This window comes from Haliotis rufescens, unplaced genomic scaffold (genome assembly GCF_023055435.1).
Source record: "Haliotis rufescens isolate VD_foot unplaced genomic scaffold, xgHalRufe1.0.p SCAF_20, whole genome shotgun sequence".
Classification (NCBI taxonomy): domain Eukaryota; kingdom Metazoa; phylum Mollusca; class Gastropoda; order Lepetellida; family Haliotidae; genus Haliotis; species Haliotis rufescens.
In genome coordinates this window covers 16,414,974-16,428,035 of record NW_025963891.1, presented here as the reverse complement: position 1 = coordinate 16,428,035, position 13,062 = coordinate 16,414,974, and the positions used below count along the sequence as shown (strand labels likewise).

The window sequence follows — 13,062 nt, the reverse complement described above, 5'->3', positions numbered from 1 at the left end:
CTCGTGGCATCACTTCGCTCTTTCCTCTCATTGAGCTGTAACTGGAATACTGTTCAAAGAGGCGTTAAAACTCACTCACTCACTCACTAACTCCAGGGTCATTTCATGCAATCAAGGAAGAAACCTAACATCATTCCTTTAATAAAACTTCCGAATGCAAGAACAATACACCGACAGAATACAAAATACTCTATGTACCTGAGCGAACAAAGACGAGTGTTCACGAGAATGTCCGAATTGGTCGATGTGCCAGCCGATGTTAGACATTGCACATTCTCCAAATTCCTTCTGTATCCATTGGAAACCAAGAGTGTGTTGGTCGATGATGTCGTCGTAGTAGGTCGTGGCCGAGTCGCTCATGCTCCAGCCACCGATTACAATCTGAAGACGTCCTTAAAAGAGACTTGGTTTAAACTACACAATTGTAAACAAGTGCTGTGGTACACGGTAAATCCCAGAGGCAGTCTTTTGTGTCGAGATTGTGTGAGTGAGGCCCAAATCTGCACTACCGAAGTGCTCGACGTTAGAGTTATCTGCCCCTGATGAAAGGTGAGGTGAATTGGGTTTAACGTCGCGTTCAAGATTATTGCACTTATATAGCGACGTGCATTTAATATGTGCGTGCGTGCGTGCGTGCGTGCGTGCGTGCGTGCGTGCGTGCGTGCGTGCGTGCTGCTTGTTCAACTCCGGACTAATGCCGGTTTTATAGTGCAAGCCCATTGAGCTACCATGTGCTACCCATCTCAGAACCCGTGAAGATCCGGGTTAGAATAGGTCTTCAGCAACCCATACTTGCCGTACAAGGCGACTACTATGCTTGTCGTAAGAGGCGATCGGGTGGTCAGATTCACCGACTTACCCCAATTGCGTAGATCGATGCTCGTGATGTAAATCACTCGATTGTCTAGTTCAGACTCCATTATTTACAGACCGCCGTCATATAGCTGGAATGTTGCCGTTAAACAACAAAAAACCGATCAGTCCTTGTTTGATTCCTCTAATGCCGAGCACTACGCAACAATTACCATTTTGTAACGTCTTTTGGTACCGCGCAGCCGGGAATCGAACCACCGCTCTATCCACAAGACTAAAAAAATGAAGATTAAATGTGCGTACCTACCCTGTGCCACGAGGTCCCTCACTGCTTGTCGAGTATTCAAGTCTTGTTCCTTAAACCAGCGGGAGAAGAAGGCCATCTCCGCAAAAATGAAGCGCCTGTCCCGTTTCCTCACCAGCTGGGGGATGACGCTGTCGAGGATGCACTTGCTGCACTCGGTCCCGTCATAGAACGACGCGGCTGCAATACATAAGTGAGTAAGTTAATGTGGTTTTGCGCTGCAGTCATCAGTGTCACGTTGATCCAACTTGAACTAGTGCGTGACATCATGAGCATCAATCCACACCGTCGGGGTGAGGTGACACACAACGAGGTGGTCACGGACGGTAGCAGTGGTTTGCAAGAGATAATGAGATCGAGACATTTTCATGATTTAATAAAAGTAAGGACATTTTGACAGGGCATTAGCAGAATTGAATATTGTCTAAAAAATTATCTCGAGAAATGAGTGAATGAGTATGTTTTTACGCCGCTTTTAACAACATTCCAGCAATATCGCGGCAGGGGACACCAGACATGGGCTACACACATTTCACCCATGTGTGGATTCGAACTCGGGTCTTCGGCGTGACGAAGGAACGCCTTAACCACAAGGCTACCCCACCGCCCCTTTATCCGAAGACGACAAGTATATTTGTTTGTTTGTTGTTTAACGCCGCACTCAGCAATTGTCCAGCTATATGACGGCGGTCGTTAAATAATCGAGTCTAGACCAGACAATCCAGTGATTGACATCATGAGCATCGATCCACGCAATTGGGATAGATGACATGCATCAACCAAGTCAGCGAGCCTTATAACCCGATCCCGTTAGTCGCCTCTTACGACAAACATAGTCACCTTTTACGGCAAGTATGGGTTGCTGAAGACCTATTCTACCCCGGATCTTCACGGATCTTAGGACAAGTATAAGGTACTCTGCCCCGGAACACACACAGGGGGACAAGTATGATGTACCCTGGATCTAGCCTGAGCCAATAGTGTAGGGGGAAATTTACAAGATGTACTGAGAGCGAGTGAAGGCTGCTTAACACAGCAGTCAGCAATAATTGATCTGTATGCCGGTATTCAAATCAGGGCCAGACAATCGAGGGGTTGATATGTGCTACGTCCATCAATGGTGGTCAATCAACAAAGTCAATGAATCTGACCATCCGGTAAGGTGAGATGAAATTGGGTTTAACGTCGCGTCCAAGATTATTGCACTTAAATGTGTGCGTGTGTGCGTGCGTGTGTGCGTGCGTGCGTGCGACCAGTCCTGTTTTAGCCCCTTAATGCCTAGCGCCAGACAGGGTAACAACAAGTACCATATTTTAACGTCTTTTGGTATGACGCGGCCGCGAATCGACACCGGACCTTCCGCTCTGCGGGCGGAAGCTCTACCACTAGACCAAGGAGGCGGTCCCTAGCTGGTATGAAGAGCACGTTGTATGTGTATATTACTATACAGAATATATGGTTAAGGTTCAAGCCATCAAAATGAAAAAAAATATTAGATATTGACTTGATATCATTATTATTTACACTCAAGATGTTACCGTTGCCGCCGCCCCTTCCAGTGTAATACTGGTCTGCCGTCTTCTTCCAACCAACGTCATTGTGTGAGTGAGGGACGATGTGTACGTTGAACATTCCTGATCTTGTTGGATTACATTTCTAGAATGTTGAACATACCGAATTTATTACTAAACATGTCTGATTAAGAGGTGTATTATTCCATTTTCTGTCTGTACGTGTTTGGTGAGTTGGTTAATTTCGTTTTATGCCGGTTTGAATAGTATTTCAGTAATATCACGGCGGGGGCACAAGAAATGGGCTTCACACATTGTACCCATGTCAGGAATCGAACCCGGGTCTTCGACGTGACGAGCAAACGCTTTAACCACTAGGCTACCCTACAGCTTAAGATAAGCCAGAAGTGAAGCAGGTATTAGGCGTCCATTTCTGTGAAACCCATGAGCACGGATACGATGCTGACAAATCAAGAAACATAATCTGGCTGAATCTGGGATTCGAACGTACTGTTCACAACTTCACATTAACTATTTATTAAATGATTTACAATATTTCGACTAATTTGGAAACGCGGGAATTTTCAGCGCATCTTGTGATAAACTTACTCTCTACCCTTATTGGGAAGTTATTGACTTGTGTAAAATCTGAGACGATGAACATCATTTAAACATTGATTTAATCACGATAGAACATGATTATCGTGAAATATAAGATAGCTACGCGATAAATGGCAAAGAGCAATGAAGAACGAAGCGTGTTTTCACGAAAAAACATTGTTCTATCATTTCATCATATTTCTGGTGATTCGAATATGCGCTCGCAACTTGATGGCGTCATATATTGGACGACTTTATTTTTAGCGAGGGAAGTATCTAGTGTGTTGTTCCCCATAGATGTAGCTGGGATACGCAGATAAACGCAGTTACCGAGCGATCGCACCCAAGAGTTGGAGAGATATGACAATCTGAATAAGGAGAAAAGGTACAGATAATCGACGTAATGATTGTGAGAATATGCGGGAAATACAACACCTGTTCATAAAATGGATTTGTCCGACATTGCCGAAGTCGGATTCTGTTCAGGGAGTCATCATTATCAAAAGTAAGGCAACTATTTGTAAAGCTTATACTTGTTATAACCATCCTTGAAGGGGATGTACATTATGTTGATATGTCATATAAGAAATAAACAACTCCCAAACTCCCACTCGTCGTAAATTCCTTAAATATACCACACATAAGCTTCGTTGCTTTTTGCCCTTTGCGAGTTATCGCGTAGCTATCTTATAATATAGTTTCCTTGTGTGGTCCACAGATACAGTAACACTCGATGTTTATCACTCGTTCAAGCACGCACTCACGCATTCATACATGTTCACACATGTTTATAAAAAACAGCAAAGACGAACAGCAAAACATGATAAAGGCCTATACAGCGTTATTCACTCCTAATGCTGTTGTGACGTATGGTTACAATCAACATATGTTTATAGAATAAAATAGGAATTTGTCACGGTACACATACGTCTACACGCACGTACGCACAGATACATGCTCAAGTAGATTAGATTTCATAATTTAAGACCTTAATATAAAGTGACAAAAAGCGTCAGCGATGTCGACGACAAAACAAATCAACATTATTATGTTTTTTACCTTTGCTGATTTGTACTCACTTTATCATTGCGGCAGGTAACTGAAAGTGGTTCCTGTTCAATCTCTTCAGGTTCCACATTTTCTTCTTCACGGATAATATTATCAACGCCAACTGGTCTGTCATCTTCGTTTATCGCGACTCGTCGAATTAATTCAGAGTGGTCTCCCTTGAGCAACTTCACACCAAGGCTGAGAGAATCCAAAAAGAAGAGGACGAAAGGAACGGCTGTTACCACCACTATGGAAAGGAATAGACGCTTCGTCCGGGCTCGAAACATGGCGTGTTAGATGAGTTGATGCACACTGTGAGAAATATATAAACTTTAGCTGCACTGTCATAGAAGGCATGGCTTAAAGCCACACACACAAACGCACACGTGTACACAAATTCCACACGCATCGTAAACCAACTATAAGAACATACACCTGCATGCTTGTTTATCTCGATTGGATAACACCGTTCATGTATGGATATGAATATACACGACATAATCCGACTGATCGGCTGCGCATGGGGGACGACTGTTTTTTTTATAACGTTAGAATGTCTGTATTTATAATGATATAATATAATATAATATAATATAATATAATATAATATAATAATAATATATAATAATAAAAAAAATAATAATATAATAATAATAATATAATAATAATCAATATATAATAATATACTTTTCGAAGAGCATAGATTCTGCTTCAGTGACTGTTTGGTAATGTTTTAATGCAAGGCGTGGTCATTAATTTAAATGGAGAATTCATGAGAATTCACGAGAATATGTTGATTCCGGATCACGCGCAGCATATCGTGATAAGAATAAAGACACTCTGCGGTAACACTTGACTAGTTTTGTCATTAATGGGTATCCATTGGAAACAATCTTCTTAACGTACATACATATAGAATACTACGAGCTCCCGTGTAATACCAATTTTATAAAACGAATGAATAGTTGTGGTATCGGACGAGCGAAGGGGAGTCGGATACCACATCTATTCACGAGTTTCATAAAATTGGTTTTACACGGGAGCGAGTTTAGTATTTTATTTTTTGCTTGCATTTATAACGTTTTTAGAATTACACTGTCGTGTGTGAATAGGCTGACACCTACACGATCCTAGGCATAATATCCAATTGAGTTTAACAGAATAATACTTCAAACACGTCAAACGTTGACACGTATAATTAATTTACTACCATACAACGGTCCACCTTCAGAATTCAGGCGTCCGTTCCACAAGGTTATAGCGCTAAGGTTATCGCAACAAACATACTTTAACTTAGACTTACGACTGTCGTTGCGCTACAGTACGATCTTCTTGTGAAACGGGGGCTCTGAACCACAAAATTTACTATCACGTCACAATATCCGATCATGTAATTTGTGGAATTTTGTTGCAAGATCCATCTGCGAAACAATGTCATGTGACGTCAGCCTAGCAACTAGGTTGCTCGGGTCATCGAGTGTGCATAAACTCCTCTCAATGATCTATTATCTCCACACGCAATGTCGTTGAATAAGCCAAGGGATGTTGAGAGCTTTCAATATTTGTTGGTGAAGCTTGTTCCGACAGTACATAAGCACGCGTTTTGGTATTACACAATGTGTAATACAGCTGTATGTTTATTAAACGGGTGATCACTTCACGGACAAGTAATAATTCTCTATATGTTTCTGTGGTTCGCGTCTCTTTTGGCGGTGAGTATTTGAGTCACTTTCACTTGAACAAATACACGTTCAGAATAGCCAGCGAATTCTTGGGTCCGAATCAACTGCAACAACGATAACTGGAGAACCAAACAGCCTATAGCGATCTATACGCCCTATATTGTACAGACATGTTTGTCTCGCGAAAGTTTATATCCGAGATTAAACAAAATTTACTTCATATCACCTGAGCTTAATTTCAGATTTACAATACTAGTACTCCACTGTAGTCAGCCGAGAGCAGCGACCATGTATGTCATTGTCAAACGACTTCAGAGAATCAAAAGTGAAATAAATAAGTGTAATATTCTACACCTAAACTCAACATCTATCAGGTACCTCTTATTCGACACGGGGCAGTGGGGCAGCCTTGTGGTAAAGGTTTTGTTAGTTTGTTGTTTAACGCCATATTCCAGCTATATGACAGACTCTGGAACAGACAATCCAATGATCATGAGGATCGATCCACGCAATACCATGACACGATGATGGGATACCAAGACATGCACTAACCAAGTAAGCGAGCCTCATACTCATTCACGTCACTCCTATTCAACTCTTTGTTTGAAAAAAATATTATTTAATTTCACGCCGCAGTAAGGAACATTCCATCTGTATGAGGGTGGCAGGTAAAACGCCTTGGCCAGGGGAAACAACAGGTTGATACTATTACTAAAGATGACGTAGTCAGCAGGGTCACGATGGTACACAACCGGTCTGACCGGTGTTAATGATGTACATACATGTATGAAGACAACGCATATAAGGCCAGTTTGTCAATTCTCATTTTCAAAACTGACTTGGAGGGTGGTATGATTTAGTTGTTTTTTTTATTTCTTGAGTAGGTAACGAATCTATAACGTCGTTATCTACACTCCTATCACATGACGACATATTTATCTAATACAATTGACCTCAGCTTGTTGTCAGTGTTGTCTTCCACAACATCTACTTTAATAAATCAAATTATAAAGACTTTTACTCGTCTCATGCAAGACAGTGTATTTCCTTTCAGAGAAAGCGGTGGCCCTTCTGCAGCACCATGACGCCATCACGTACGTATAAACACTCACTATTGTACCATGGACAGTCGCAGCGCCCAGACCAGTTTGTGGCAGGTCCAAGTGTTTAGGACCCGTGAAGATCCGGGGAAGAATAGGTCTTCAGCAACCCATACTTGCCGTAAAAGACTTGTCGAAAGAGGTGACTAACGGGATCGGGTGGTCAGGCTCGCTGACATGGTTGAAGCATGCCATCGTATCCCAATTGCGTGGATCAAAGCTTATGATGTTTATCACTGGATTGTCTGGTCCAGACTCGATTATTTACAGACCGCCATCATATAGCTGGAATATTGCTGAGTGCGGCGTTAAACAACAAACAAACAAACAAACAAACAAACAAACAAACAAACAAACGTCCCTTGCGGCTTGAACATGTATGAAGAGATTGACCCCAGACCTGACTTCCGTGAACCTGACACACAGGTGCATGGCAGGTACAAAAGTAGGAATCCGAAACGAAACTTTGAGTTGAAAAAGTTATTTCTTAACAGTGCTTTAAAGTAAAAAAGAAGACATTAGGGGCGGGGAGAATTAGGGGAGAATACATTGAATTTCACTGGCGATCTCAAAATACTTTATAAGTACCTTACAATAAACACATAGAAATATATATAAGTTTTGGAGGGGGCGGGAGGGGGGTGCTGCGGGCGGAAGTATCCCCCCCTCCAAAATAGGTGTTGTAGACAGCGACCTGATGACATTCTCTCCGGAAGACTAGTATCGCGAAGCAGTATATGTTTATAAATGTAACATTCAGTGATTCTTACCTGATCAATGCCAGTGTATCCGCTTCATTGTCAACACTCAACGTGGCGAGGTGACGAAATGCACGTGCGAAGTGGGAGAATCGACTTTGTGCGTGGGTAACACATGTTTCGTGACTGCATTTTACATGGTATACCCCATGGCGGCATGCAATACACAGCTTGTTCATGCGTTTCAGATAACATTTATACACTCAACTGATAACGTAAAGTAAACGTGTATGTAAAAATAGAACATTTTATCTGAACAAACCGTCTGGTTCAACCCCCTGCAGAGCAAATAAGAAAGTCCGGAGGGCGGGTTGTGTGCTGTGCAGATCCGAGGTAGAATAGGTCTTCAGCACCCCATGCTTCCCGTAAAGGCAACCATGCTTGTCGTAAGAGTGAGTGAGTACGGTTTTACGCCGCTTTTAGCAATAATCCAGCAATATCACGGCGGGGGACACCAGAAATGTCATGTCGGGAATCGAACCTGGGTCTTCCGCGTGACTTCAACCACTAGGCTACCCGACCGTCCCTTGTCGTAAGAGTCGACTAACGGGATCGGGTCGTCAGGCTCGCTGAACTGGTTGAAGCATGTCATCGTATCCCAATTTCGTGGATCGATGCTCACGACGTTAATCACTGGATTGTCTGTTCCAGACTTGATTATTGACAGACTGCCGTCACATAGCTGGAATATTGCCGACAAGCACACAAACAAACAAAACAAAAGTTAGTTCAGGGGATAGTACCTCACCCATTTTGATACTGATTGTTCACAGAGCAATGCAAGGAAACTGACAAATCGTTGTGAGTGGGCAAATCATCTTCACTTTAAAATTCTATCAGATCCATTTGGCAGCTTTGTGACCTGTTTATATGACATACATTCTTCAGTTACAAGCCACAGCTGACACGCACGTTGTCTTTAAAGAGATCGAAGAAACAACAGCTACATGTGACTAAATATACACCACCACCTCGGTCGCTATGTTTCTGCCCATTAATCACAGACTGGTACAGGCTAATCACGACCTGTACATACGTGGCCTTTCCTCCCCTCTGACCGTGACACGCAGAGATATGGCAACCACTGAAAGCGGCTGTGAGATCAGGTGCGTTTTTGAATTGTGTTTTGTCGTTTCTTACTGCAAATTAACTATAATTGCTAACTGGAAGATATATTTAGCAAGATGTATACGTCAATCTAGTATTCATTTTTCAATACCGCCACTTTGGTATTCCCGGTTAGAATAGATCCCCAGGAACTATATGCTTGTCGCGGGAGGCGACTAAATGTGGGTGGTCAGGCTCGGTGACTTGGTTGATTGCGTGTTATTGCACCACGACGGCGAGGGACTGTGGTAATAAAATCAATGACTGGTTTGTCTCGTCCAGACTCGATTATTAAAGGCCGCCGTCACAGAACTTTCACTAAGTGTTAAACGACCCGTGAAGATCCGGGGTACAATAGGTCTTCAGCAACCCATGCTTGCCGTAAAAGGCGAATATGCTTGTCGTAAGAGGCGACTAAGGGGATCTGGTGGTCAGGCTCGCTGACTTGGTTGATGCATGTCATCGTATCCTAATTGCATGGATCGATGATCATGATGTCAATCACTAGATTGTCTGGCCCAGACTCGATTATTAAAGGCCGCCGCCACAGAACTTTCACTAAGTGTTAAACGACCCGTGAAGATCCGGGGTAGAATAGGTCTTCAGCAACCCATGCTTGCCGTAAAAGGCGACTATGCTTGTCTTAAGAGGCGACTAAGGGGATCGGGTGGTCAGGCTCGCTGACTTGGTTGATGCATGTCATCGTATCCCAATTGCATGGATCGATGATCATGATGTCAATCACTGGACTGTGTGGTCCAGACATAAGGTAGTTATCAGAGATCAATATACAAGTATATGTCGACAGATCACACATTACTTAAACATTGATTATTTGACAGCATAATCTAGAAAGTTTCTTCCATATATGGTGTTTCTACTTTATAATACATTTATTGATCATAGAGGGTATATTTAGACAATATAATGGCTTTTATTTCTTTCTTATATCTACAAAGTATTCGCAAACAATAATCCCGTGATTATTAGCTCATTGACGGATGTCTACACTCGCTTAGTTTCTTCTCATTCCCGCACAGGCACAGCTACGAAAGCATAATGGTGCCACTTTTGTAGCATATTTTTTTCTTAATAGCAGTTTCCCGTTATTTCAATTATTTTCTCGTAATTATGATTATTTTCTCGTAATTTTAGTTTTATTTTAAAAAATCGAAATTACGAATTTGTTCTGGCTACTTCGATTATTTTCTCGTTATTTGAAAAAACTCGAAATTTCGATTTTTTACTAAACTTGAAATAACGTGAAAATAATCGAAGTATCGAGAAAATAATTCAAATAGCGAGAAATTCCGAATTGAAAAAATAAATTAAGCTACCAAAGTGGCAACATTAGGCATTCGTAGATCGCGTGTCTGACCGTTATGTTCAGATTCGGCTTGTGATAGTGTCTACATGTGTGTACAGGTACCTACCTGCTGTGTGTATTGAAACGAGAAATGTTCACAAAACCTTCATCAGATATGTACACAACATACTTACCTCAGTTTAAAACAAATCGATGTTTGTGTGTTCACGCAGGAATGTCGACTCCGTATTGATAAGATCATTCATATGTTTATGTTATATGTCCTTTATGTTCAGGGTCACAACAACAAATCCACATGTGTCTTATCTTGATCCCATGAAACACATTATTCATTCAGTGTGACGCGGTGGATCCTTGGTTTACCGACACCCCGTCATGTGGATGTTGGTTTATGTTTGTTTGTTTGTTTGTTTGTTGTTTAACGCCGCACTCAGCAATATTCCAGCTACATGCATGGCGGCGGTCTGTAAACAATCGAGTCTAGACCATACCATCCAGTGATTAACATGATGAGCATCAATCCATGCAATTTGGATACGATGACATGCATCAACCAAGTCAGCGAGCCTGACCACCAAATCCCGTTAGTCGCCTTGGCCTTTTACGGCAAGCATGGTTGCTGAAGACCTATTCTACCCCGGATCTTCACGGGTCGGATTTTGGTTTAACTTACTAATATAAATCATTATTAATGTGTAAAACAGAACAATATTATCCATATATATCTGTGTTTATTTACAAAAATTGAATCCGTGTTCAAACCAAGCTTTCTGTAAGGCAGTACTAAACGATAACGAGGATATCCACAGGACAGCCCACTGTCCACACACCGGTCACATTCGGACACACTTGACCATTGTTATAAAGAAGATCGAGACTTAGTGGTAATGCCTAAAATAAACGTACTTGTTTTCTGTAACCCGATCGACCCATCATTTCGTTTGCTAACCTGAAGCTATTTAACACACATGTAACATGTCTAACAAAACAACCAACATTCGCAAAACTTTATGTACAGAATATATACATATTAATTATGTTACCTTCCCAAGATGTATCCACAGCGGAACAGTCACTTAATCTAATCTCAGGATTTGTGATTCAGAACGTGTTCTTTATTAAACCAGAAACGAAATATTAAACAGGTTGTAAAATACTGACAAATTTCCATTTCTCTTACATCCCGAACAACAATTGAAATCATTTAGACAACATTTATACATAATATGGTATCAAATAAACGAATATGTTGACGTTACGTCGCCACAGACCGCTCTATGTGTATATGAAACGTTCGAATTTCCATTGGCTTTAATGATATGATATATGGATGAAGAAGGACGTCAGTGACTGCATCTGCAACAACAGAATATTCTTGGTGAGTGATTAAACGGGATTATAGAACTTATCGGGGAAAGTAATCTCATTTGCCAGTTGCGAGTTAATACGTACTGGTCCTCGTTTGACAAGTCGACCATAACGCTACGACTGTCAACGTTAAAGTTTTGGAGTTACGATAGTGACAGAGCTACGATCGTTTGTGAAACGGAGTGAGTTGTGTTTAACGCCGCTTTTAACAGTATTCCAGTTATATCACGGCGTGTCAGCTTAATGTGGGAGGAAAGCCCGAAGTGATGCCGGACTTAGACGTTTACCACTTCGGTGAAGCCCACGAGCACGGGTATGGTGCTGACAAACCTAGAAACATAATCGGGCGACCGGGTTTCGAACCCACAATCATAGGTTTCTGGCGTGCCCAAGGGACGCAACTCTGCACAGCGAATTGCGGCGCCTTAGACGTGCCCCTTCTGAAACGGAACTCAGGTCTTGAAACAGAAGGGTCAATAGCTAGAGTATTAGTAATTCTACATGTATACGTGAACGTGAACGCCGCAGTGATTACATACTGATATATGGAAATTTGTTTGGGTATTATTAGTTTTCAAAGATAGGTAACGTTTCCCCAGGAGTCAATGTCTAGAATAGAAAACATGTGCTTATGACGTTTGACTTTAGACAGCAAACGTTGAAGTTATTACCGCTTATCTGATCTGGCGTTGTTATACCGTCCATGGTCTTCCAGCGTAGTCGCTTGACACCCGTGACGTTGTGGTTGCCTCCGAGACTGCGTTCTCGCACTGACTTGATCCCCTCGATGTAATCCTTCAAATACACACACGCCACAATCAATAGTCTCTTGACTCAGCCGTAAGACAAGGGTATACTTTTTCATACCCGTGAAGATCCGGGGTAGAATAGGTCTTCAGCATGCTTGCCGTAAAAGGCGACTATGCTTGTCGTAAGAGGCGACTAACGTGATTGGGTGGTCAGGCTCGCTGACTTGGTTGATGCATGTCGTCGTATCCCAATTGCGTGGTTCGATGCTCATGATGTCAATCACTGGATTGTGTGGTCGAGACTCGATTATTGTTCAGACCGCCGTCATGTTGCTGAAATATTGCTGAGAGCGGCGTTAAACAACAAAGATACAAACAAACAAATTGTATCAATGTAGTGAAAAAATGGTCTTCATAAATGAATTTACAGACTACTGTTTCCGTTTCATTTTTTAGAAATCTATGTAACGCTATTTCAAATAATAAAGTAAAAGTAACTGTTTTCAAATGAGTGAATATTGAAATAGACATTATTTGTGATTGAACTAGTTCAGCGATCAGATAGTAAATTTGTTGGCATATATATTTTGCTGATGGTAGGTCGTATGTCTTTTGAGGACTTTATTAATCGAGCATTAACATGTACATAACTAATACCAACACATGTTAACATTCCCGAAATTAGCTCTCTAT

The 13,062-nt window shown here is 41.7% G+C and overlaps 2 protein-coding genes across 8 annotated transcripts in view; both read right to left on the bottom strand.

The window, feature by feature from the left end:
• LOC124132515 (lysosomal alpha-mannosidase-like) overlaps positions 1-7,987 on the bottom strand; it is a 33,783-nt gene extending 25,796 nt beyond the window's left edge. The window contains exons 1-5 of one of the 2 annotated variants that reach the window (XM_046496460.2): positions 7,831-7,987; positions 4,308-4,590; positions 2,656-2,773; positions 1,121-1,297; positions 199-392 (exon numbers count right to left, since the gene is read on the bottom strand). In XM_046496460.2, the coding sequence (XP_046352416.2) occupies positions 199-392; positions 1,121-1,297; positions 2,656-2,773; positions 4,308-4,565 (747 nt within the window). In that variant the 5' untranslated portion in view covers positions 4,566-4,590; positions 7,831-7,987. Of the gene's footprint in view, positions 1-198; positions 393-1,116; positions 1,298-2,655; positions 2,774-4,307; positions 4,591-7,830 lie in introns of those variants that run through there. The other variant, XM_046496466.2, reaches the window with a different exon arrangement.
• Positions 7,988-10,963: 2,976 nt separating this feature from the next.
• The window catches only part of LOC124132488 (lysosomal alpha-mannosidase-like), a 42,876-nt gene continuing 40,777 nt past the window's right edge, over positions 10,964-13,062 (bottom strand). For all 6 annotated transcript variants that reach the window (XM_046496432.2, XM_046496440.2, XM_048400884.1 and 3 more), the window contains 2 exons: positions 12,292-12,415; positions 10,964-11,608 (listed from right to left, as the gene is read on the bottom strand). In XM_046496432.2, the coding sequence (XP_046352388.2) occupies positions 11,508-11,608; positions 12,292-12,415 (225 nt within the window). In that variant the 3' untranslated portion in view covers positions 10,964-11,507. The remainder of the gene's footprint in view (positions 11,609-12,291; positions 12,416-13,062) is intronic.